General features: G+C 53.5%; 1 protein-coding gene across 8 annotated transcripts in view; it reads left to right on the plus strand.

The window, feature by feature from the left end:
* The first annotated feature begins 2,253 nt into the window (after positions 1 to 2,253).
* The window catches only part of CEP250 (centrosomal protein 250), a 31,826-nt gene continuing 9,495 nt past the window's right edge, over positions 2,254 to 24,584 (plus strand). For 4 of the 8 annotated variants that reach the window (XR_010466666.1, XR_010466667.1, XM_065032608.1 and 1 more), the window contains exons 1-26: positions 2,254 to 2,406; positions 3,160 to 3,216; positions 3,934 to 4,016; positions 4,592 to 4,757; positions 5,008 to 5,114; positions 5,791 to 6,018; positions 6,603 to 6,699; positions 7,153 to 7,251; positions 11,169 to 11,330; positions 11,645 to 11,823; positions 12,272 to 12,454; positions 13,008 to 13,152; positions 13,435 to 13,581; positions 13,768 to 13,998; positions 14,728 to 14,921; positions 15,462 to 15,589; positions 15,792 to 15,961; positions 16,332 to 16,511; positions 17,164 to 17,298; positions 17,636 to 17,779; positions 18,231 to 18,532; positions 19,728 to 19,887; positions 20,623 to 20,935; positions 21,366 to 21,478; positions 21,731 to 21,851; positions 23,440 to 23,594. Coding sequence is in view for 6 of the 8 variants with exons in the window: in XM_065032608.1 (XP_064888680.1) it covers positions 2,290 to 2,406; positions 3,160 to 3,216; positions 3,934 to 4,016; positions 4,592 to 4,757; positions 5,008 to 5,114; positions 5,791 to 6,018; positions 6,603 to 6,699; positions 7,153 to 7,251; positions 11,169 to 11,330; positions 11,645 to 11,823; positions 12,272 to 12,454; positions 13,008 to 13,152; positions 13,435 to 13,581; positions 13,768 to 13,998; positions 14,728 to 14,921; positions 15,462 to 15,589; positions 15,792 to 15,961; positions 16,332 to 16,511; positions 17,164 to 17,298; positions 17,636 to 17,779; positions 18,231 to 18,532; positions 19,728 to 19,887; positions 20,623 to 20,935; positions 21,366 to 21,478; positions 21,731 to 21,851; positions 23,440 to 23,594 (4,116 nt within the window). In the remaining 2 variants the exon portion in view is untranslated. Of the gene's footprint in view, positions 2,407 to 2,763; positions 3,000 to 3,159; positions 3,217 to 3,933; positions 4,017 to 4,591; positions 4,758 to 5,007; positions 5,115 to 5,790; positions 6,019 to 6,602; positions 6,700 to 7,152; positions 7,252 to 11,168; positions 11,331 to 11,644; positions 11,824 to 12,271; positions 12,455 to 13,007; positions 13,153 to 13,434; positions 13,582 to 13,767; positions 13,999 to 14,727; positions 14,922 to 15,461; positions 15,590 to 15,791; positions 15,962 to 16,331; positions 16,512 to 17,163; positions 17,299 to 17,635; positions 17,780 to 18,230; positions 18,533 to 19,727; positions 19,888 to 20,622; positions 20,936 to 21,365; positions 21,479 to 21,730; positions 21,852 to 23,439; positions 23,595 to 24,584 lie in introns of those variants that run through there. The other 4 variants (XM_065032611.1, XM_065032612.1, XM_065032610.1 and 1 more) reach the window with 3 other exon arrangements.

Genomic DNA, 24,584 nt, shown 5'->3' on the forward strand with positions numbered 1-24,584 from the left:
TGAGCTCAAACTCAACTGGTGTCTTCAATATATACATGGAAACCCCCAGTCTGGCGCAGGCTTTAGATCTAAGTAGGACAGAGTGGAAGAGATGGTCAAGGCCTTTTCTCACCACTGGCCAAGCTTACGTGTACCAGCGGAGTGGCTTCATTCACACAGCCCACTCGTCCTTCTTGGCCCATTCTGCACAGGCAGCTCCTCACACAGTGTGCGTGGGGATTCGCAAAGGGAGGACTAACTGGGTCCCTGCTCTGTGAAAGTGCATTGTCTTCTGTTCTCCAGAGCCTAGCATTATGTCTACATGAGCTGTGCCACCTTCTCGAGCAGACAATTTTGGCGAGTCCCTCTGGACATCCAGGGAACTGCTGGAGAGAGTCCAGCGCAGCCACCAAGATGCTGAAGGGAGTGGAGCATCTCCCATGTGAGGAAAGGCTGAGGGAGCTGGGGCTCTGGAGCTGGACAAGAGGAGACTGAGGGGGGACTCATTCATGGGGATCAATATGGAAAGGGGGAGTGTCAGGAGGATGGAGCCAGGCTCTTCTGGGTGACAACCAGTGACAGGACAAGGGGCAATGGGTACAAACTGGAACACGGTAGGTTCCGCTTAAATTTGAGAAGAAACATCATAACGGTGAGGGTGGCAGAGCCTGGCCCAGGCTGCCCAGGGGGGTTGTGGAGTCTCCTTCTGTGCAGACATTCCAACCCACCTGGACACCTTCCTGTGTAACCTCATCTGGGTGTTCCTGCTCCATGGGGGGACTGCACTGGATGAGCTTTCCAGGTCCCTTCCGACCCTGACATTCTGGGATTCTGTGACTCTGGGGAGCCAAAGGATCCTTTCACAGTGTTGAAAAAGTTGCTAACCCCTTGAGGTCCTGCCCAGGTCACCATATTTCCATGTGATGAGTTAGACCCTGGAGCCACGGTGCATGGGGCCCTCCCAGGATGCTGGCTTCTGTCGATATTCTTTAATGCTTGGGCACAGCCCACACTAACACCTGATGTGCTTCCTGAAGCACACACCTGAGGATCATGTTGCTACCTGTAGATGTTTGTCATTTGGATGCAGCACTGCTGCTCAGCTCCAGCCAGGTGAAGTCCTACCTGGTGCTGCAGCAGCAGCAGCTCCTTCTTGGGGAAAGCTCACATCACCTGCTTCACCTGTCAGAGGATGCCACAGCGCATGGTTGGAGCCATCCAGCTGCTTGCTGTGACTCTGACAGCGAGTCCCTTTGGAGACAGAGCGACATGGTGCCCAGACGCCGGCAGAGGCTCTGAGCTCTTGCAGAGCAGCACTTAAGTTCAGGATGAAATGAAAAGTCGTGACAGTGTAAAGTGATCCACTCACCCAGCAGCACCGCTTGTATATGGAGGGCATCACATTTATGGATTGAACCTGCCTAGCTGCAGTTTCAAAGATTTGATTTCATCTCTATATTTGTCTAATTTGACAGGAATATATAGCTTTAAATTAACCTCTTCCTTCATCTTCTGATCAATAAGCTACAACTCCCCCAGCTGCTTTGTGTAAAGCAGGTTTTCAGAGCTCATCCCCGAAATCCTTTCTTGCAATAACTTATTCACAAGATGCTACCCCCAGTTCTGAATATTTTTAGTTTTGCCCAGATTTCTAAGGTTGCTTCACCTATATTAAAACACATAGAGCTGAATCCACCTCAACTATATTTAGGCCTTCACTGTATTGGAGATGATTATCTAGAGAGCCGTAATAGTCAAGAGAGGACAATAAGATACAAACTGGAACTGCAGAGAGTCACCCCCAGCGCTAGCGGCGGGCAATGGCTGCACCGCCCGCACCGCCTGCTCGCTGCCGCCCTTCCCCGGCCGCTCCGCGCAGGACACGGTCCCACACCGGCCCGGGAAGGCTGCGGCACCTGGCGCTGCCCTCGCTGCCATTTAGTGGTCTGGCTTTTGCTGCAAAAGCTCCGAGATCATGTCTTAGGGACGCCTGCTGCCGTTCAGGTACTTTCGTCGTGCCATACGCTGGGTGAGGGGGGTGTGCGGGTTTCTCTGCTCTCAAAGGACTTTACAGAATCAGAGTTTCTCCTCATGCCCAGCAGAAACCCCGCGGCAGCGGGTGGGGGCCCAGACACCCGCGGTGCAGCAAAGCGCGGCCGGGGCGGCCTCTCACAGGGCAGCACCCCGGCCCGTCCGTGAGAGGCGGGAAGGGAAGCGCCGCCCCGAGCCGCCCCGGCTGTGCCGGCTGTGCCGCCGCGGGGCCGGGCGGGGGCGGAGCCGCGAGTGGCGGGCCCGGCTGCCGAGCAGGTCATGGCGACGGGGGCTGAGGAGGCGGCGCCGAGGCAGGACTCCCTGCGGCGCCGGCTGCAGAGCTCGCAGGAGGCGCAGCACCGGCAGGCGCTGGTGGTGCGGAAGCTGCAGGCGAAGGTGAGGAGCGGGGGCGCCTGCCCGGGGGGAGCTGCCCGGGGCCGGGCCGCGGTGCTGGGGCCGGGCTGTCGGAGCCGCCCCGAGAGGGCGCTGGGCCGCGGCGATGTCGGGGGGAACGCGCGGCCCCAGCGGGTTCCTCCCCGGGGCTGCCGCGGGCGGGACGGTGCCCAGCCCGGAGCTCGGGGGAGGCCCCGGGAGCCGCCCCGCTCCTCCCGGCCCGCCCAGGCGTGCTGGGCGCTGCTTCCCCCGCTGGCAGCCCCGAGCCGCTCGGCAGCCCTTGGCCGCCTTCGCTGCCGCTGCCCGGCCGGCGAACGGGCCCGGGCGGCTCTTGTGCAGCTGCACAGAAACCGCGTTGTGCAGCGGCTGAGCGGGGCTGGGGCAGAGCTGACCTGCTCGGCGGAGCCTGAGAAGCGACGTGCAAACTCCCTCCCTGCCCTCCCTTCAGGGCCCGGGGGACCTTTCCCCCTTGGGAATCTCGAGTTGGGGTCCGGCTGCCCATGGGGCAGGTTCTGCTGGCCAGCGCTGCCTTAGCATGAGCAGACAGTGCTGTGTGCGACAGAAACCCTGGCTGGCTGGCCTGAAGATCACAGAAGGTGAAGCTTCCCCGTGTGGTCACGACTTCGCGTTGCTGTATCAGCAGCGCCGTGAAACGTTCTGTGCTCGGGCTGCAAAGACTGAGAGAAAAGGGGATGCGGGAGGAGCCGCGTCTGGGAGAAGCTGCATCGCTCATCTTCATTCTCCGTATCCACGCAGGTCCTGCAGTACCGGACTCGGTGCCGAGAGCTGGAGCAGCAGGTGGAGGCAGGAGGGGTGAGTGTGCAGGCTGCTGACTACAGACAGCGCACGTGGCATTCGTTAACGCCGGCAAAAAACACCTCTCCAGAGTGACAGGGGCAGGAAAACAGGCTTTTGCTACCGGAGGGTTTCGGGAAGCGCTGTGATTCTGCCCGTCAGTGTGTGTGCAGTTGCCATTCTTGGAGCGGCCAGTAGTCCCAGAAATGCCAGTCCAGAAATCCCCAGCAAGAAGGATTTTAGTTTTGTGAGAGAGCGCTTTCCTGCTGGGGTAACGCGCTGTGCTTGGTCTCAGGAGAGGGCTGTGCTGCCTGTTGCGTTGTGGGGCTGTCTCTGAAAAAGAACCGTCTGGAACACGGCATTTCGGCAGGCGGGAATGCTGGCGTTCAGCACACAGAGCTGGCTCTTCTGTGCTTTTCTTTCTGCTTCGCGGCTAAAGTAACCCTGGGAGAGGGACAGTAGGAGAGCGGAGAGCATTCCTGGGCTTCAAGTGCAAGTGAGCGCTTGTGGTCCTGAGCGGAGGATCCCGGGCTGTGAGAGTGCGACAGTGGGAGACTGAGCAGAGCTGTCACCTGCAGTGACACCCTTCCCCTTCCTCTCTGCTGTCACGACACTGTTATGCCTGGAAGAAGCCACGAGCTCCAGAGATACCAACAAATGGAGGGGAGAGCGATGGATGCTGACAGTAGTGAAGGGAACACAAGAATTTGACTCATCTTTTCCTTTCTGCCTCAGGGATCTCTCCCCGGCAGGTGGGAAGCCACAGAAGACCACAGCCTGGAGAAAGCACTGCTGCAGCTGGAAGAGGAGCAGCAAAGGTACAAGGAAGAAGCGTTCCCTCATAGCCGGTATCCTGGATGCTCATGGAGGGGAGGGAAAACCTGCCAGAGCCACCTGCTCTCCCCAAGGGAAGCGGCTGGACGAGCCGCTGTGACAGGAGAAAGGTCCATGATGTGTTTTCTGTGGTGCAGTGACAGTGTTGTGTGCAGAATGGCTCTGTTCTGAGCAGGGGGTTGTTCCAGGTGAGCTCCAAAGGTCCCTTTCCAGCCTCAGGTGCTCCAGGGTTCAGTAGGGGAGGGCTCAGGACAGTGGTAGAGAAAGGTGATGATGCAGTGATCAGACAGCACGGCGGGGAGGCAAGATGTTCACTGTGGGCATCATCAGAGTTGAGAGGAGGGGAGAACCGAACCTGTGGATGGCAATGGAAGGCTTAAAGCCGGGAGAAGCAGCTGAGTTGGCCATCCCAGAGAGATCTCAGTTAATGCCAGGAAGTGCTTTTGCTGCCTCTGAGTCTGACAACAAAGTCAGTGCTGAGGGAGCTGGGAAATCCCGGGGCTGCTGCTTGTGGGCAGCAGTTGTTGAGCGACCTCTCTGCTGTTTCTCCCTTGCCCAGGTGTGAGAATCTGGCAGAAGTGAACGCTCTCCTGCGGGAGCAGCTCGATAAAGCCAGTGAGGTTAATTCAGCCCTCAAAGAAGATGTTGGAAAACTGACGGCGGATTGGATGAGGGCCCGGGAGGAGCTGGGCTTGAAGGAGAGTGAATGGCGCCGTGAGCGCGAGGTAAGGAAAGGCTACGGGCTCGTCAGCCGTGATGCCAGAGCGGCGTGAGAATGGGTTTGATTTCTGGCCGAGAGGACTTGCTGTGTGGCAGCGGTGGCTCTGCTGAGCTGTGCTGGTGCTGAGGGGCAGAAGACAGGGCTGGGAGATGGAGGAGACCTGGTGCTGGGGGTTGCGCTCTCTCCTCTCTGAAAGACTCGTGCAGAGTTGGCGAAGGCTGGACTGGCATTTCTTTTTGTCTTGGCACGTTTAGGTGCATGAGAGCTACGTCAGGGGTGAACATCAGCGTCTCCTCAGCCTGTGGTGCCAGGTGGTGACCTTCCGCCGCCAGTTCCTGGAGATGAAGACTGCCACTGACCGGTGAGTACAAGGGAAGGCCAGAGCTCTTGCAGGAAAGCTGTAGCTTCCTTCACACCTGCTGGGTGAGCCTCCGTGCTACGGTAATTGTGGCTCAAGCCATGATTTCTCCTTTGAGAGGCTGAAGCAATGAAGCCATGAAGCTGTTTAGCTGTCTTTGGAATGATTTGGTTTGATGCGGGTTTTCAGACCAGACGGAGGGGCTCGGGCTGTGGGCAATGCCGAGGCCCTGAGCAGATGAACTTGCCTGTGGTGACGTTTGGGCACATTAACTTGGGTACGGGCACACATGGACATGCTGGAAAGAGACTCCCCACAGCTGTGCGTGCAGCACGTAGAGCAGTCCCTTTAACAGAAAGGTACAAATCTGCCTTATATCTCACTGAATGAGAGTATGTTAATAAGCTAGAGCAGCAGCAACAGTCAGTCAGAGTCATTGGAGGTCCTTGAGGCCTTCTGGCTGTCCCACACATTTCTTCTCATCTCTGAGGAGAAAACAGACTCATCGCTCAACTGTCCTGCTGTGTCCTGGTCCCAAAGTGCCAGATGAGTGGCTCGTCCCAGCCAAGATGTCACCTTTCCTGCCAGCTGGGACCGGTGCACAATGATGCGCTTCAGAAGCGAGTGAGCTGATAGAGATGGTGCTGCGAACACGGTCTCTTTCTTGATTCTTCTTCAGAGATTTGTCCGAGCTGAAGGCAGAGCACATGAGGCTTTCTGGAGCTGTGCTCGTGAGCTGCTCCCGTCCAACCTCTGGTGTCCAGTTCTGGGAGTCCCTCACGCTGGGCAGAGCTGTCGTGAGGGGTCAGACAGAGCAGCAAGTGGAACAGGATAGAAACCAGAAGACTCAGGCGGTGATGTGCTTACAAGCCAAGGGAGACCTGGAGAAGAAGGAGCTTCAGGACAGGTGAAGCTGTTTTAAACTTTGCTGTTACCAACATGATCTTTTGTGGCTGCTGCTGTGGTTCGTAGATGAGCTGTGTTCACGTTTTAAACACACGGATTCTGCACAGCCCTGTTTCTGTGCCTGGTCAAACTGTTGTTTTATACAGAAGGGACAGAAAAACCGTCAGATTGACAGAAGCTCTTCTGAATAAGACCAGACTGGCAAAGAGATTGCATAGCACAGTGTTTTTGCTGTTAGCTGATTCTTGGTGAGAAATGGAGAGCAGCATAAAGAGAGCTCTGTCTCTGTACAGCCCCGTTGCTCCCCGGGGCTGCGCTAAAGCAGTTGGGAGGAATGTGCACAGGAGCATCATAAGCAGCGTAGCTCCTCTGTGCTGACGGTTCCTTGCAAGACTGAGTGCAGACCTTGGTGGCAAGAGGTGCCATTTGGCACCCTCAAGCTCATTACCCCGTAGAGCTGGACGCTGCCTTTGCTGTATTTTCTGGGTTGAACTTTGTCTGCTGTGCCTCTGGGAGCTGCTCAGCTCTTTCCCAGGCGATGGTGTGCTGTGCTTTTGGAGTGGCACGGGGACCTTCTCTTCTCAGGGTGATGGAGCTCTCGGCCTTGCTTGTACAGTCCCAGAAGCAGAACGAGGAGAAAGAGAAGATCATGAAAACGCTTCAGGACACTGTGGAGATTCTGGTGTGTTTTCCCTTGATCTGGGAGACAGCCCAGTGTCTGCTCCCCAGCCGTAGCACACAGAGGTGTGGTTTCCTCAGCAGAAGGTGTGGTAGAGATGCCACCTGTAGGGGAACATCAGGGACATTGCCAGAATGTTCCTTGTGTGTTTGGCACAGCTGGAGTCAGTCCAGGCGCAGCAGCGGCAGGGGAGCTGCAGACAGCTCCGGTGTCTTCCTCAGGGGTTGCACCAAGGCTGTTGTGCCTGGGATCAAAGTTCCTTGAACTGACAGCTTCCTGGCAGTCTATGAAAAAGAGCTGTTGGTCTTTCTCCTCTTAGTTTCAGTGAGGAAGAAGTGGAATAGATGTGGGAAGGAAGGTACTGGAATCCCGAGGGCTGAGGCTTCTGGGCATGGCAGTGCTGCTGAGGATGGGAACAGCTCTGCCCTGCCCACCCTTTCCTTCTTCTGTTCTCAGGAAGCCGGTCGGTTAGAGAAAGAACATGAAGTTCTGTGGAGTAAAAGTGCTAAAGAGGAGAACCTGTCCCTGCAAAAGCTCATAAAAGATATAACTGAGGTGAGTGCAGAGCTGGGACCACATCCCTGTAAACGTGATTTCAAAGTGCTTGAGGAAGGCAATAGCCCCGCCTGGGGAACAGAGATCCATGTTGGGTACTGTCTGTGGTAACTGCTACTGGCTGTTTAGTTTCGTACCCCCTGTTAGAACGTCCGAGCTGGCTGTCCTGTGACTCTTGAGCTGAGTCACTAGAAGTTTCAGAAAGCGCCTTTGCCTGCACCGTCCCGCTCAGGTCTCTCTTGGGCTGCGCTTTCAGAATTGGCTACTGGACATTTGTATTCCAGGGTTGCCCGGAGGCTTCCCCCGCCCTCCTTGAGCAATGACTCTTGTTCCTCAGATTTCATAAAAGGTCACTGGCTCAGTTGATGTGCTTGCCAACTCTGCTCCTTCACTCGACATTCACTGACCATTATCTCCCCAGAATCCAACTGGTTTAACTGTTTAGGGGGAACTTTAACTTAGTTCTAATCTTCACTCTGTGGAGGGGGTTAATCAGCCCCTCTCAAAGTCAGGTTTTTTTCCTGATGGAGTCACTGTTGTCCTCTTGGGCTACTGTGCAGAGTCATTATAAACATGAGCTTTTTCATGGCTCTTTTCCAGTATTCCTCAGTTTCCCTCTTCCCTGGGCAGTGTTAATGTTTTCTTTCATGGCTGTTTCCAGTGTTGATCTGGTGCTCCTGTGTGTGGCTCTAAGAATCATGGAATGTCCTGAGCTGGAAGGGACCCCAAAGGATCATCGAATCCAGCTCCTGTCCCTGCGCAGGACACCCCACAGGTCACCCCGTGTGTCTGAGGACGTTGTCCAGTCTCTTGAACACTGTCAGGTTGGGGCCGTGACACCTCCCTGGGGAGCCTGTTCAGTGTCCAGCACCTCTGGGTGAAGAACCTTTTCCTCATGTCCCACTGACCCTCTCTGGCACATCTTCTGCCATTCCCTGGGCTCTGTCACTGTCACAGAGCAGAGCTCAGCCTGCCCCTCCTGCTCCTGCTGAGGAACCTGCAGCCCATGAGCTCTGCCCTCAGTCTGCTCTGCTCCAGCTGAACAGACCCAGGGGCTTCAGCCGCTCCTCACACGGCTTCACTCCAAACCCTTCACGAACTTGGTGTTCCTCCTCTGGACACTCTCCTGCAGCTTTATCTCCTTTTCTCCCGTGTCCCCAGCCCTGCACACAGTGAATGCTCCAGGTGAGGCCTCCCCAGCACAGAGCAGAGCGGGACAATCCCCTCCTGCCCGGCTGGCCGTGCTGTGCTGGATGCACCAGGACACGGGTCCCTCTTGGCTCCAGGGACACTGTTGGCTCATGTTCAGCTTTCCGTTGAACAGAACCCCCACATCCCTCTCTGTGGAGCTGCTCTCCAGCACCTCATCCCCCAGTCTGTATTTACAGCCAGGGTTGCCGTGTCAAAGGTGCAAAGTCCGGCACTTGCCTTTGTTGAACTTCATGTGGTTGGTGATTGCCCAGTTCTCCAGTTTGTGCAGATCCCTCTGCAGGGCCTCTCTGCCCTCCAGAGTGTTGACAGCTACGCCAAATTTAGTGTCATCAGCAAACTTGCTAAGCAATCCCTCAAGTCCCGAGTCTAAGCCATCTAACAAGACATTGAAGAGTGCTGGCCCTAAGATGGATCCCTGTGGAACCCACTAGTGACAGTTCTCCAGCCTGACATAACCCCATTTACTAGAACCCTTTGAGCCCGGCCCGTCAGCCAATTGCTCACCCACTGCACTATGTGTTTTCCCAGCTGTGTGAGGGACATCTTGTCCACAAGGAGGCTGTGAGAGACACTATCAAAGGCTTTACTGAAATCCAAAAAGATCACATTGATGGGCTTCCCTTGGTCAGCTAGGCAGGTAACCTTCCTTGTCGTAGAACAAAATTAAGTTTGTCAAGCAAGACTTTCCTCTCATGAACCTGTGCTGGCTGGGACCAGTGACTGCGCTGTCATCCAGATGTTTTTCAATAGCTCCCAGAACAATCTTCTCCATGATTTTGCCAGGCACAGCAGTGATGCTGACAGCCCTGTAGTTGCTAGGACCATCCCTGTTGCCCTTCTTGTAGATTGGGACAACATTCGCCAGCTTCCAGTCACCCAGGACCTCTCCAGATTCCCAGGAGCGTTGAAAAATCGTGGAGAGAGGTCTTGCTATGACATGAGCCAGTTCTTTAAGCATCTTTGGATGAATCCCATCAGGCCCCATCGGTTTATAGGGGTCCAGCTGGAGGAGCAAATCCCGTACAAGTTCTGGATTGATTGGGAGGTTCTCGTTCTCACAGTCATGGCTTTCTAGCCCAGGGTTGTGTGGGCCCCCAAGTCCATCATCAATGTTGAAGACTGGGGAGAAGAAAGCATTAAATGTCTCAGCTTTGCCTATGTCACTGTTAATAAGGTGACCATGCTCATCAGTTAATGGGTCCATGTTATTTCTACTTTACCTTTGACCATTAATATATTTTAAAAAGCCTTTTTTATTGTCCTTCACAGTACTGGCCAGCTTCAATTCTGATTGAGCTTTGGCAGTGCCAGTTTCCTCCCTACAGTGGCGAGCAGCATCTCTGTAGTGCTCCCAAGTTGCCTGACCTTGCTTCCACTGACCATGTCATTTGTTTTTTCACTGTATTTCAAGAAGAAGATCTCTGCTCAACCAAGCTGTCTTTTTGCCTTGCGTGCTAGATTTTTGGCATTTGGAATGGCCTGGTCCTGTGCTCTTAGTAGGTGGAACTTGAAAAACAACCAACACTGATAGACCCCAATACCTTCAAAAAGCTTCTTCCCAGGGCATCTTACTAAGTAGTTCTCTGAGCAGCCTGAAGTCTGCTCTTCTCATATCCAGTGTTAAGGTCTTGCTGGCAGTTTTCCTTCCATTAGCAAAGATTTTGAACCTGACAGCTTTGTGGTCGCTGTGGCCAAGGGAGCCACCAGTCGCCACTTGTCCCATTAGACCCTCTCTGTTAGTGAGAATAAAATCTTGGAAGGCACCTTTCCCCGCTGGTTCCCTTAGTACCTGCAGCAAGAAGTTACCACCCAGATGCTCCAGGAATGTTCTGGACCTGTTGGTGCCAGATGTGTGATACTCCCAGTTGACACCTGACAAGTTGAAGTCCCCCGAAAGGACAAGGGCAGATAACTTGGAGGCTTCGCTTCGTTCCTTAAAGAATAACTCATCAGCGTTGTCATCCTGGCTGGGTGGCCTGTAGTAGACACCAATGATGACATCTGCTTTATTTGTCTGACCCTTAATCCTTACCCAGAGGCTCTCAGCTTTGCCATCAGCAACTGCCAGCTCCATGCACTCCAGCCCCCCTGCTACATACAGTGCCACCCCCTCACCTCTCCTACCCTGCCTGTCCCTTCTGAAGAGTCTGTAGCAACCATCATGGCATACCAGTCACAGGATTCATCCCACCAGGTTTTGCTACTGCCAATTCTGTTGTATCCCTGGGACCAAGCTAAGGCTCCTAGTTCATCTTGCTTGTTCCTCATGCTGCGCACGTTAGTGTAGAAGCACTTCAGGTATGGTTGGTTGGGCCTTTCACTTCGTGGCGCAGTCTGAGGAATCTCGCTGCCGAGCACCTCCTCAAGTTTGGTGTCCATGCCCCTGCTCAGCACTGACCTGCCTGGCACTGCCCCCTTCCCCTTCCAGTCTAAAAAAGGAGACCAAAGTCATTTCCAAGAGCTTCAAGACACTGAGCGTTCGAGCAGCCTTGGGCCACTGCATTCTTGTTTCTTTGTGGTTTTGTGGCTGTGTGCAGAAATCCCTGGAGCACTTGTGGCCACAGGAACAAAACTTCTTTGTTGACTGAAGAGATGGGAGAACTGAGGTTTCGATGACTCGAGGGTGAAGTGGGGGCCAAAGGAGAGATAGAGAAAGCAAGACAAGTAGACCGAGCAGAGCGTAACAGCTTGCTGTGGGCTTTCAGGTGGTGTTGGATGCCAGTGACAGCACGGCCAGCGTGATCTGCCCTGACAGTTCCCAGCAGGCAGAGCCCAGCACCATCCCCTCTGTCCTGAGCTCCGGCGGGGCAGAGCAGGCCTTTGCCTTGGTTCAGGAGGCGCTGGCAAGGAGGCGAGGAGCAACACGGGTGAGAATGTCTGCTTGTCTGCAGCACTGGCCACAGGCTCAGCCGCTCATGCCCCACTTGGCTTGGACCCTTTCCATGTCCTTGGCCAGTTCAGCCAGTGTCTTTGCAGCCTTCCCACTCTTGGGACCCTGTTGCCCGGCCCCCCTCCCCAGCTCTGTGTTCTGCCGCTTTGCTCTCCTTGATCTCCACCCCCGCTCCCAGCTTTTGCCTTCAGTGGAGCCGTCTCTCTGCTCGCTGCTTCTCCCGGCTGTCTGCAGCCGCCTTGGCTGCTCCTCACTGCTTGTTTGTGCTCTTTCCCTGCCCGTTGCTTGCAGGCCCTACACAAAGAGCTTTCTGCCAGGCAGGACTCTATCGATTCCCTGCTGCAGCAGCACAGGCAGCAGGAAGAGAAGTGCAGGAAGCTGCAGCAGAGGCTTGAGCAGCTGCAGGAGGAATGCGCCACGTCCAGCAGCCAGCGGCAGCACCTCCAGTCTCTGGTGGAAGCGCTCAGAAGGTGAGTGTTTCCTCCTTCTCCTGCGGTCTAGAGGCAATCTGCTTCCAGTTCGGGAGCTCAGAGCTGTTCTGGGCAGAGAACTTGCCTGCCCTGCCTCGTGCGTGCCTCTGTTTGGCACCACAGCATCCTCCTGTCACTGCTTTTCCTGCTCGGCTGTGCCTCCCAAGGCTGGCTGGGCGATTCAGAGCGATGCTGGCATACGAGGCGCCTCTGCCTCGACACGCTGCGTCTGCATTCTGCTCTTCGGGTGCCCTTTCCCAGGCACCGCTTCTCGCTGGATGAAGGCAGCAGCCCGCCTGCCGTTCTGCTTCCCTCTTCAGTTACCTTGGGAGGGGAAGAGCAAGTTCTTCCTCCCCGTGCTCCCCACAGCTCCATCCTGGGATGAGGAAAACGGGATCTGTGACTCTTCCGGCCTCTTCATTCTTGTAACGGAGCCTTGTCTCTGCAGTGACTGTGCCAACCTGGAGACAACCAGGGACGAGCTACAGCAGCAGCTGGAAGTAACGGAGCAAGAAGCCTCGCGTCTGCGTCAAAGGAACACGGAGCTGCAGCTGAAGGAAGACTCAGCCCAGGGGGACAAGGTGGAGCAGCAGCAGGCGATGGAGAGAGCGCGTCGTGAGCAGGAGCTGCTGTGAGCATTCGAGCTTTCTCTGGGCAGGGGTGGGCATGGCTGGACATGAGGAGCCCAGCGCACAAGGCTGAGTTGTGCCTGCTCGTCATTTGCAGCACAGAAGGGTGAAGGGAGCCCGCGGGCAGGGCTGGCTGCCTGCTGCCATCCAGCAGAGCTGCCTCCGTGTGCTTTGTGCCTGAGCTTCACAGAAATCATTCCCAGCCTGAGCAGAGTCTGTCGTACCCAAAGGAGAACTTGGCAAGTCTTGGATCCAATGGATCCAAGATGGAGGAGAGAACTAACAGGCAGGAAGCCCTTGAGAGTACCTGAGCTGCTTGGAAAGGTTCTGTGATTTCTGGAAGCTTGTTTTACTTTCTCAGTGACAAATGTTTCACCCACATCAATGGCAAAGAGTGATGTGGCTCTAGGCAGGAAATTCCAGCGTTCCTTAGGTGAAAATAGAAAGCTGTTGGAAATCCCTCCAACTGCCATATCTGGACATAGTAGGTACTCTTGGGTTGGACATGACAGTGCTTTTGGATTAAGAACTTGATTGTCTTTCCCCGTCTCCCAGGCTGAAGGACTTTGCTGCACTCGAAGGAAAACATTCGTTATTGCAGAGTGAGCTGGTAGTGGCGAGAGAGACGCTGGAGGAGTCGCAGCTTCAGAGGGATCTGCTGGAGCAAGAGAAACACGAGCTGACCACGGCCCTGGAGAAGGTGCGGTCACCTTATTCCTAGGGAGCACCTGTGGGAGAGGGAGCTGTGACAGCAGGACCAGCACAGGTGCTGTTCCTGGCAGGAGAAGACAGGGAAACCGTTGTTGTCCTTCTTGGGAAATGGGGATCAGAGCACACAGGCTGTTTGGGGTGTTCAGTCCCCATGTGCTCATTGGGAGCGTGAACTGGGAGCGTGTCAGAGACAACCAGGGGATGGGGAGTTGCTGCTGGGAGTCAGGGATGTTCCTGCCCTTGTTGTCACGTTGTTCTTTTGTCTCTGCAGGCCAAGCAGTCGGTGGCAGAATTGACCAGGACTCAGAAGAGCCTGAGTGTTGAAATAGCTGATCTCCGTGCTGCAGCAGCCAACATGAGCAGTATCAATGAAGCTCTTGCAGTGGAGAAAGTGCAGCTGAACAACCTTGTGCTGCAGGTGAGCAGAGTTGCCAAAGCTCTTGCCAGCTGTTTGTCTCCAGCTGCTGCTGCTTCTCAGCCTTCTTGCCTTCCAGCAGTAGGACTGGCTGGCTGTGCAAATGTTGTTCCTTGTCCTGTCCAAGCCAAAGCTCCCTCGTAGGAAATGTTCCTGTCTTTGATGTGCTCTCTGCTTCTGTGGTTGTAGCTGGAGCAAGAGAATGAGGTTGTGTCAGAGAAAGTGGCCGAGCTGGAGAGAGCAAGAGTCTGTGAGCAGGAGCAGCTGAGCTGGTGTGAAAGAACCAAGGCAGAGCTCTGTGCAGAGAAAGCCCAGCTGGAGCAGCTGCTGCAGGAAGCAGAGGAGCAGCAGGAGGGGCTGCGGGTGCAGCTGAGGAGACTGGCAGAGGAGAAGGAAGAAACCCAAGAGCAGCTCAGTGAGGTGAGACCAAGAAGCTGGTGCTTGTGGGTGGGCGTTTGGCTGCTTGGCTGAGTGAAGCTGTGTCTGCTGGCTGCTGCAGGGTTTGTGTCAAGGAGACACTCGGGAGCCCTGGAGGGCAGGGGGTTTGTTCCCTTCTTTTTGGCACCGTGTTGATGGCTTGCGGAGCAGTTCTGCAGTTCTCTGCGCTGTCCTCTGCTTCTGTGGATTCTTTTAATCCTCTGGTCCGTGTTGGCCTCTTCTGTGGCTTTTGCTGAGCTGCAAAGAGGTGATCGTGTTGTCTGTGGATCAGAGCGGGGCGACTCCTGTCACCTGTGGCAAAAGAAACAAACTGTGTAGCTCTGAATCCTTTTTCTGAGGCAGAATCCAGTCGGCAGCGGCTGAACATGAGGCGGCCTGTGCCCAGGTGGCCAAGAAGGCCAAGAGCAGCCTGGCTTGTCCCAGCACTGGTGTGGCCAGCAGGAGCAGGGCAGTGACCGTCCCCTGCACTGGGCACTGGGGGGGCCACAGCTGGTCCCAGGCAGCCCAGTCTGGCCTTGCACATCACTTGCCAGTGAGCGGGGCCAGCGCCTTTTGGCAGCCCAGGCTCTCGGTGCGGGACCAGCAGCTGCTCTCACACTTGGAGCCCCCGGGACAGGAGCTCTTTCTCCTCCCGCCCGCTGGCCAGCGGCGCTGGCTGCTCTGCACACGGCTGCACAGAAAGGGCTCCAGCTGCGGTTTGTCCCGTTCCAGGTGTCCCGGCAGCAAGAGTCGGCCAGCACTGGTCTGGAGCAGTTGCGCCAGGAGTCCTCTCGCCAAGGGCTCGCACTGGCCAAGGTGTGTGAAGAGAAGGAGGTGCTGGTGCAGGAGAAGGCTGCCCTGGAGCTGCGCCTGGCAGCCGTGGAGCGGGACAGACAAGGCCTTTCCGAGCAGCTGGCAGAGGCCAGGTAAAGGGGGAGGAACCCTGGGCAGGACATGACTCGCTGTTGGGAATTACAGAGCTGGTCAGCATTGCACGGGGCTTTCTTCTGTCCTCTGTGCTTCGCGGATGTTCTCACCTTCCAGGGACAGAACAGGGAAGAAACTTGAGGGGAAAATAACCCGCTTATTGTGTCCCCCTGCAGAGCAATTGGAAGTGCTGGACCTGTGAGCAGAGGTTGGGCCTTTGCTGGCTGGCACAGACGTTGTCAGGAAAACTGCTACCTGTGTGCCATCGATCAGGCAGCAGCCATTTCAGATTTGGCTGTCAGGATGAAATTCGGCTGGGCTTGCTGTGTTACGCTGGGTCCTAAGGAAAGCCTGGGCGTTCCCTCGGAGGGGCCCGCATTGCTATTTAAATGGTAGAAATATGCTTTCTGTGCACGGGTGTCCATGCAACCCCTTTTCCGTTCTCAGGGGCAGGGATCTGGAACCACTTGTCACTGGGATCCCTCCCTGTGGGTGTCAGGAGCAAGAAGCTCATTTCTCTCCGTGTCCACAACCTGCAGGCCGGTGAAGGAGACCCTGGAGCGCAGCCTGTTTGAGGCTCAGCAGCGCGTATCTCAGCTGGAGATCGCCCGGAGTCAGCTGGAGATGCGACTTCACATCGTCACGCAGGCCAAGGAGGTGATACAAGGTGATGGCCCATGTGCTTTGTTTCTGGTGATCCCCTGCCTAGACGAGATGGTATAAAACCAGCTCTCTGTCCGTGGTGCTTGTGAGGAGTGAAGGAGCTGGAACAGTTCCCTCCAGCACTGAAACTCCAAGGGCTGAAGGTCAGTAAGGCCAGAACCAGGGTCTGGGTAGACTCTGACTCTTGCCATTTGTGGGGTCTGCAGGGGAAGTGAAGTGTCTTCAACGTGAGCTGGAAGCAGAGAGATCTCTCCTGAGGCAGGAACAGGAGAACACGGCACAACAGCTCTTATGGAGAGAACAGCAGCATGACGATACCCTCAGACTTCGGCAGAGCGATCATGAAGCAGAAATACAGAGGCTTCTGCAAGACCTGGTAGGAAACGAGGCGTTTTAGTTCCTTGAGCTTGTACTCAAAGGCACGTGGAGCCCACAGGACTGTGCTGGGACAGGAAATGCAGCCACAGATTGAGTGTGGACATGAGACGAGTTCAAGGGCAGGTTGGGCGTCCCACGCAGAGCGTGGCAGCACAGGGGGGCTCTTACCAGCCTCCCGTCTCCCATGGGGCAGAGTCCTGACCCTCCTGCCAGCTGCAGTCACGGGAACTTTGTTCCTTTCTTGCTGCCCTTTCTCGGTGGACAGAGGGGTTTTCTTTGGGCCTGAACCCCAAAGGAGGGTGAAGCTTCCCATGTTTTGAGGAGCTTGGCTGGGGCTCCATCCTGAAGTGTTGTCCTCCCGTCCTCAGGCACGCGCGCGGGAAGGGCACCAGTCAGAGCTGCAGGAGCTGCTGGAGCGATGGCAACAGGAGAAGGCAGAGACAGAGAGGGAGCACGAGAAGCAGCTGTTGGACATGGAGCAGAAAGTTGCTGCCGTGCAAGCTCAACAACAAGAGGAACAAACCAGACGTGAAAATGCTGAGCGAGAGGTAAAGGCTGAGAAGGGAGAATTGTGTGTTTTTGCGAGGCTGGAGCTGTGGGAGATGGCTGGGGCCACTGGCAGCGCTTGTGTCCTGCCCAAGGTCCTGTATGCAGAGTGCCCAGGGACAGCAGAACCCCCAGCTGTGTCTGCAGGTACTGACAGGACAGGGCAGCGCTCGGAGATGACCGTGTGTCCCTGTAATGGCAGTTCTGATCCAAAGTCTACTGAGTACCCTAAAACTGAACTGATTTTCACCCAACCCCACTCACAATCCATGAGTTTTCTGAAGGAGCTCTGGCTGCAGCCCTCTGGCAGCCTTGCATTTTCTCTGCTGCTGACTGGGGGCAAAAGCCACCATGAAAAGGCAAACAGGAGCAGCAGAAGATGAGGGATCCCCTCACCAGCAAGGTGAGACACTTGAGAAATGCCACACGTTTTCTTGTGAGCTGACTAAGAGTTTGTTGTGAATTCAGTCCTGGAGGGACCCTGTTTATCCTGCCAATGTCCCTTAGGAAGCCGCGTCTCCCCATGGGCAGAGAATGACCCAGGAGAGCAGCAGCACAGCGCCTGGAGAACGTGTGAGCCCGTCGGCCTTGGAGTCTTGGCACAGACCTTTTGTGAGGGAAGTTTAAACCCGTTTGTTCTTTATTTCTGTGCAGGCCGTGCTGGAAAAGGAGCGTGAGAAGAATTCTTTACTGGAGACGCTCCTCCAGACTCAGGGAGAGCTCACAGACGCCTGCCAGCGGGTAGAGCAGCTCAGGCAGCAGATGAAAGAGCAGCGAGAGAAGGGGCAGGTGAGTCTGCCTGGTTGGGGTGTTGAAGGAACAGGCTGTTGGCAACGGGGTGTGAGCTGAGAGGGGCTGAGAGAGCCAGGGAAGAGAGGGAAGGGCAGCAAGAAGGACAGAAAAGCTCAGTGCTGGGACTGAGCAGGCAAGGACTACTGCAGGCACTGAAAGCACAGGGCCTGGTCAGCTCCAGAGAGGAGCAAGAGGAAGGAGGGTGACAGTGCAAGCAGCGCTGGGTAGAAAAGCAGAAAGAAGTGGCTGAATGAATGGGATTTTGAGGCAGGAAGAGGAAAAAGCTGGACCTAATGGCAGGTTCCAGTAACTTGCTCTCCATTCGTGTTCACAGAATGTCACAGAAAAGCTGCAAACAGAGCTGGAGGAAGCTCAGAGCAAGATCAGGGCAATGGAGAAGAGGCACGAGGTAGAATTCCAAACCGCCAAAGAGGAAATGGAAGTGCTTCTGCAGCAGAGGGATGCTCTACAAAACCAGGTGACTGAGGCAGCAGTAGATACTCCGCTTATCAAGCAGGTGGTCTCTCCACTTTTTGCCCTCTCATCGCAGAGCAGCAGGCTGGTGGGGCAGTCCCTCTGCCTGCACTGGCCCATGCTGTCCATCTCGGCTGGTCTGAAGGAGACTCGCTGGTCAGGTGAATCTCAGCTGCTGCCCTCAACAGACGGGCTGGTGCATTTGCCTGTGCCAGCGATCGTCAAAATGGATTTCTGCTGGCCTGTTACTTCTGGCCTTGTTTTTTAAGGTGTTTTTTTAGATGAATATGGTGGCCCACTTAGATGTTTAAGCAAGTCAGCTCTATCCGTTGTGAATCGGGTATTGTCAAGACAGGGTGAAATTTGAAGTTGTCCTTTCTCTTTCCTCACAGTACATGATACGGCTGACAGTGACAAGCTGTAGTCTTTGACTGCTTTGTTATATTTTATTTTAGGTGGAAGAGTTGAAAGCTCAGCTGGCAGCCTCCGAAGAGACCCAGCAAGTGATTGGCTGCAAAGCTCAGCAAGATCTGAGTGAGGCACAGGAACTGTCAAGGCAGAAGGTGCTGGAGGTTGAGCACCTCCAGAAGATCCTGGAGGAGAAGAGGAGTCAGTGGGAGGAGGCAGAACATCAGAACGAGGAGCTGCAAGCGCGTCTGCAGTCATTGGAGGAGGAAAGGAGTCAATGGGAAGAAGTAGAGCGTCACAACACGGAATTTCAGGCTTTGTTGAAGGTTCTAGAGAGTGACAAAGCCAGGTAGGTGAAAGCTCTTGAGACTCTCCATTCTGTTTAGTGGATTCCTTCTTTCAGATCTTTGCATTTACAAGTGGCCCTGGCAACATTTCCTACAAAGCAGAGTTCTGAACTATCCATGCAGATGTTTCATTCTCTGGATGTTGTCTTTTGTTTTGTTTTCCTTTAATCCTTTACTTACAGTTTTTCTGAAGAAATGGCTTTTGGAGTAGTCCTTTCCTTAAAAGGAGATGTTCTTTTGTTAGTTCAGCATGTTAATACTGTTACATGAGACTTGCAGGGGTTTCAAACCTGAAACACACCAAAGGAGATGGGATGAGCTGCAGTATAATGAGCTAGATAGATCCATCAGCTCCACGTTGGGTCCAGTAAACTTTAAACATTCGGGATCTGTATCCGTCTTCCATCCTGATCCCTTTGCTTGGCAGAAGCCATCCTAAACCCATGATTTTGAGCTAAGACGGATTCCCCTGTGAGGCCCACAAGAAACAGAAATGTTTCTTATTGCCATCTGTTTCCTCATTCCTCAAAAGAGCCTCAACAGTTACAGGTGCTACTGACTGTCCAAGGAATGCAAGAAAGAAGAGCAAGTGTAGGTAGGTGACTTCACCTGGCAAAGTCCTGCCAGTCTTTAACACAGATCTGTATTGAAGCAGAGAAATAAAAGGCACTGCACTCTTGCTTCGCCTGTGAGGTATCCTGCATCCTCCAAGCCTCCATCACCATTTCTAGTATCAGCCTTTGTTTCTCTAGCCGAAAGTAAAATGGGTGCTGTCACATCTGACGTAACTCCCCAAAGATCACCTTGCTGTCAGTTACTGCTGTTCTATCAGGCCACACAGGCGGGGGAAGAAGTGTCTCTTCATTATTGACAGAACTTCTCCCTTGGAGTCTCATTAGTCGACAGAAACATTTTCCTCTTCCCCAATGTTTTCATTTCAAGACCTTGTTACATTTATATTCACATTCCCATTTCAGAAAAGATAGGGTATTTAGCCAGTAATTCACTTTTCTTCTGTGGGAACAAGTGTCGTGGGCACACAATGGGGTGTGACTGGCAGCTTGGCACAGGACTGAACAAGCAGCCTCTTTGTTTAGACAAACCTCAGCAGACAAAGCACCCCCTTGGTCCTGGAAGTCCTATGCGTTTATTAAATGTTATATCATGCAGTAATGAGTTGCATGCTCTCTCTTTCAGGCTGACTCTGTCTCTGGAAGAGAAGGAACTGAGCCTCAGAACCCTGGAAGAAAACAGCCTTGCCCAGCACAACGAGGTTTCTCAGCTTCTTTCTGCTCTTCACCAAGCTCAGCAGCTCCATTCAGACCACAGAAGAGAAATACAAGAGCTCAACAACCAGGTGACTTACAGCATCCTCTTCTCCAGGAACAGAGTACCACCTTCAGCTTGTAGGCCCCAACTTGTTTCCCCTCCCAACAACATATGCTCCTTCTGTGTTCTGCCCAGAGACTCTGCACATTGAGGTCAAGGCTGGATCTGCTCTCTTCTGCCTGTTTTGCCCTGTTCTCTCATGGTTCACAGCATTAAATCTCTGAGGACAAACAGAGGACTCCTTTGGAGCTTCTCAGTATCTGTTACGAATGTCGTCCCCAGATGGTGTTTCTGCCTCTGTTGGGCACTGGGCGATCTGGTGAAACAGAAGCGGTTATCGCAGTCTGTGGAAGGCACTTCCATCTCAGCCAGTTCCTCTGTCATTTTGCAGATGCACCAGAAAGGGTGCTGATTGTCCCCCACCCATCCCTGGCAGCCCTGCTCTCCGTGCGGAGATGCTCAATCTGCCACCTCAGCCTGCCCACCACCCACCCTCACCCTCCTCTTCTCTCACACAGACACCCACCCTCCCCTCTGCCTTCATTTCTGAGGTTGGAAAGCAAGAAAGCCAGACAGTTCAACCATTCCTTTAGGAATGGGAAAACTTCCTTTGGTCTCCTTAAGCCTCCAGATACCTGTTTCTAGCTTATTTTGCCCAGCTTGAATCCTTGGCTTGGTGCCTTCTGTTTACTGTGTGGTTTTTGCTTGAAGGAATTTCTCCTTCGTTGTGCTGTCCCTGAGGCTCCGTGTGTCTGTGTTACAGGTGCGGTCACTGCAGGATGTGGTTTTGGAGAAGGAGGCTGCCCTGGCGACTCGAGAGAAGCAGCTGGTACAGGATCTGGAGGAGTCCCGAGCGGGCGAACAGTGCTTGAGGGACTCTTTGCGCATGTTGGAGGCTGAGATGTCTGATCTGCATTTGAGGCTTTGTAGCACAGAGAACAGAGCGAAGGCGTTGGCCACGGCGTGCCAGCAGGCGGACGGTGCCCACCGGGAAGCCCGATCGCAGCTGGACAAGCTGCACTTGGTTCTGCACCGCATGATCTGTGACAGCAGAGACTTAGTCACTGGGAGTTCAGGCAAGTGTGGGAAGTGGGTGAGCACGTCTCTAGAGCACGGACAGGAGAGCAGGCGGAGGGAGGAGTGGTTCTTTGTTATCCTGATAGGATAGACGCATCCTTTCAGTGTAGGCTGACTCAGGCTTTGGGAAGTCTGGAAAGCCTGACATCCCTGCAGAGAGACAAGTCCATGTTTGCACATGGAGAAATGACCAGCATCAAATGAAGTAGGGCACAAGTCACATCAGTCATAGGGCATGCACGTTTTTCTTTGGGGCAGCGCTGACAGTAGTGGTCATCAGAATAATGTTAGCCTGTGGCACATGTTTTGCTGTAATGTGAGGTCTAGAATGATGTCAAAGGCACTGCCACCTTCTCCTGGATATAGAGCAGCCTTGTTTGTTGGAGACCCTTCCATTAAAGCTTGGAACAGAATGGCTTCTTTCTTCAGAACAGGGTGATGTTTCTCAGGCCAGGGCCCTCCCTGCAGAGGTCACAGTGGACAGCGTCGCAGCAGCCCTACAAGACCTGCGTCAGCACCTGAAGCAGACTCAGCAAGATCTGGTAACGTGTATCTAGCGCACCCAGAAATCTAGTCCTGCTGGACTGAACAGACAGGCCGAGTGCCCAGGCTGGAGCGGGTGTAAATTCTCGTAGGCCGCGTTGGCTTGCCATGGGGAGAAGGGACAATCCTGATCACATCTACCGTTACTGTCCAGCTGCCCTCTCCCACCTTGGCTATTTCTGCCTTAGTGTTTGTGCCTCTTTGTCTCCTGCCAGCAGTGGCTCTGGGAGATGATTCTTATCTTCTTGCAGAATGATGCAAGGCAGAAGATACAGGACTTGGAGCTGGAGCTGAGCAAGAGGCAAGCGGAGAGGGACCATTTGAGTGCCCACAGTCAGGAGCTGCAGACACAGTTGGCTCAAAGCCGGGAAGGTACGGCTTCTCCTTTCCAACCTGCTGGCCCTGTCCTTTCTCAGCAGCAGGATCTCTGATACCACACAGTGGAAAAGGGCAGTGCCTGGAGATGGGAAGAGGAGAAGAAAAATGCAGTGCAGAGCACCCAGCTGTGCTCCTGGTGATACATGTGCCCAGGTGGTGCCTTTCGGGTTGTGTGTCACTGCTCAGTAGGTGTAGCCTGATGCCTCACAGCATCTTTCCTCCATATGCTCTTTACGAGCACCAAGTTGCCAAAAGCCGTGTTGTTATTGACTTCCTTTGCCTCTTACACGGCAGATTCACAGAGGATTAGTTCAGTGTTGAGCTCCTGTGTTAACAGCATCGCTTCCACTGCTGCTTTTCCTGGTTCTCTGGTACCTAGTGCTACTGCATCTTTCTTACTGTTTTCTTGCTGATATTGATTTGGTGTCTGTTCCGTAGCCACTTCTTACTTATGCCTTTGCTAACGTGTTCACATTTGGTTTACCTATAAACGGCTTTTCACGTGTAACTAGTCACCTCTTCCTCTCCAGGCCATCCCGGAGCCTCCGGGGCTATTGGCCTCTCTATATCGTATTTGGACAGGCATCCCTGCTCCTTCCTCTCTCACTGCTTTCCCACTCTCCACATCAGGACAGTTTTCCTTGTCTCAGACGACGGGAACAGGGAGGTGTGGGCTTGGCTCATTGCCTTCCCACAGGCTCTCGCCTGCTCATGTTGTGCCTTTACCTGTTTAGTATTTCTTTAAGATCCCTCTCTGAGATGGAACTGCTGATCATTTTTCAAACTCTTTACAGGAGAGTTTTCCAGGCTTTAGATCATCACTTTTTTCTGGAACATCTGTAGTTTTTACTACATACGTTACATATGATAACAGCTTATATGCTTCAAATTCTGCCGCTGGATGGATCCTGCCTGTCCAATTAGTTTTTTCCCTCTTTAGTCCCTGTCAGTTAGTTTCAGCTATTAGTTTAGTTTTAGATCCTGTCTGCCTGTAGTCCTTCTGGTTTCAGATCTGGCGTGATGCTCCATTGTTCTTGCCTTGCTGTTGTCCTGGTATCACTGAATTCCTTTCTTTTTTCTGCCAGTGCACAACGTATTCCCCTGGCATTATGTTGGACAAACACCAAAGTGCATCGTCAAGCACGACATTGACATCTGTTCTTTTCTCTAACATCTCCTGAGTCTTCCTGGTCAATTAACTGTGTCACAGTCAGTCTTCACTTTTGCTTCTTTTTCCTTTAGGACACTAGATCTGACTCTCACCTGTTGTCTCTGTCCTGGTTTCATCTATGTCGGTTCAACCTGCTTCTAACACTGTGGGTGATGTGCTGTGCACCCTTAGCCCTGGCCTTTCAACAGGCAGAAGAGCAAACACGTTTTTTGTATTCTTCTAACACTTTCATTCTTCTTTTCTTCTCTGCCTGAAAGTTTCCTTTATTTATGTCCGCTTTGAGAGTCATTGTGGGCTTAGGGCCTGGAAAATACAGACAGACAGTTAAGAAAATGGTGTTTTCTCTGTAGGATGCAAATCAGTTTGGTTTTGCTTTGCTTTTCACCTTCTCCTTCACCTTTACTGCTTCAGAGACACAGATGGCAGAACGCAAGAAGAACTCTCTAGAAGCTGCCCTGCAGGAAGAGGCAGCTGCTCTGAAGGAGGAGGCTGTGACTCTACATCAAGAGGTGGCATCTTTGGAAAGGAAACTCGAGAGCACTGAGAAGCAAAGAAAGGATGTCCTGGTGAGGCTGGCAGATGCTGTAAAGGGCCATTTCTTACATAGTTTTTGGCCTTCTGTTAATAAGTCTAAGGAACAGCTTTTTCCAGTGGAGAGCTTATTTTGGGTGGTCGTGTACAGGTTCTGTCCAAATCTTAGAAGCTGCAGAGTACTCAGATGCTGACCAAGTTTCCCCCATTGTGCCCTTCCTTCCACTCATCGTTCCTTGTGTCCCAGACTGTTGCTTTCCTGCCAGGCCCTGGAGCTGAGATAGCAGGGTCATCACCTTGGGAAAGAAAACAGTCATAAAGGAGAGGTCATGAAGATGACCAGCATCACAGACTATGTGGAGACACCACAGACCGGGAAAAGAGCAGAAGAATATAGTTTATACCAGTGGTTGTTTTTTGGTTTCACTTCTCCAATTGTGTTCTTCTGAATAAGTGGAAAAAGATGCCCTAGTCATAAAAACTGAGTTATGATTCAGGGTGTTTATTTTCCTTAGTTCTGAAGATTCTGCCCTTGATGCTTAAGTCCAAGTAATTTTCAAACTTGTCTCTATTTACATTGCATGGTTTGGGCATTTATTTGTGTCCAAATCCCTAGTTAGATTTCTACATATCTGGATCTGGAAAAAGGGGGGAGAAGACAAAGTTTGCTAATGATAGAAAGCTGTTCAACATTGCCCAGCTGAGAGCAGACAGTAAGGAAATAATACAGAAATTTGAAAAACAGAAGTGCGGATCCAGCTAAATATGTGTGTCTGCCGGGGGAAAACCAGTCCTGATTTCAAACACAGAATGACAGAGTGTGATCTGGCCATTACTCCTTCAAGAGGGGACAGTGGGGTTCCAGAGGAAGGTGCCATGAAATCTCTGTGCAGTGGAGGGCCAAACAAACGCCCCCAAAATGCACTAAAGTGCATCCTGGCTTCAGCTCAGGCGGCTGCTCCCCAGCAGAACACACTGGAGCTGGAGGAGGGTCAGGGAAGGGCACAGAGGAAGGTGGGACGGGC

The sequence above is a fragment of the Columba livia genome, chromosome 16 (genome assembly GCF_036013475.1).
Source record: "Columba livia isolate bColLiv1 breed racing homer chromosome 16, bColLiv1.pat.W.v2, whole genome shotgun sequence".
In the NCBI taxonomy this organism is placed as follows: domain Eukaryota; kingdom Metazoa; phylum Chordata; class Aves; order Columbiformes; family Columbidae; genus Columba; species Columba livia.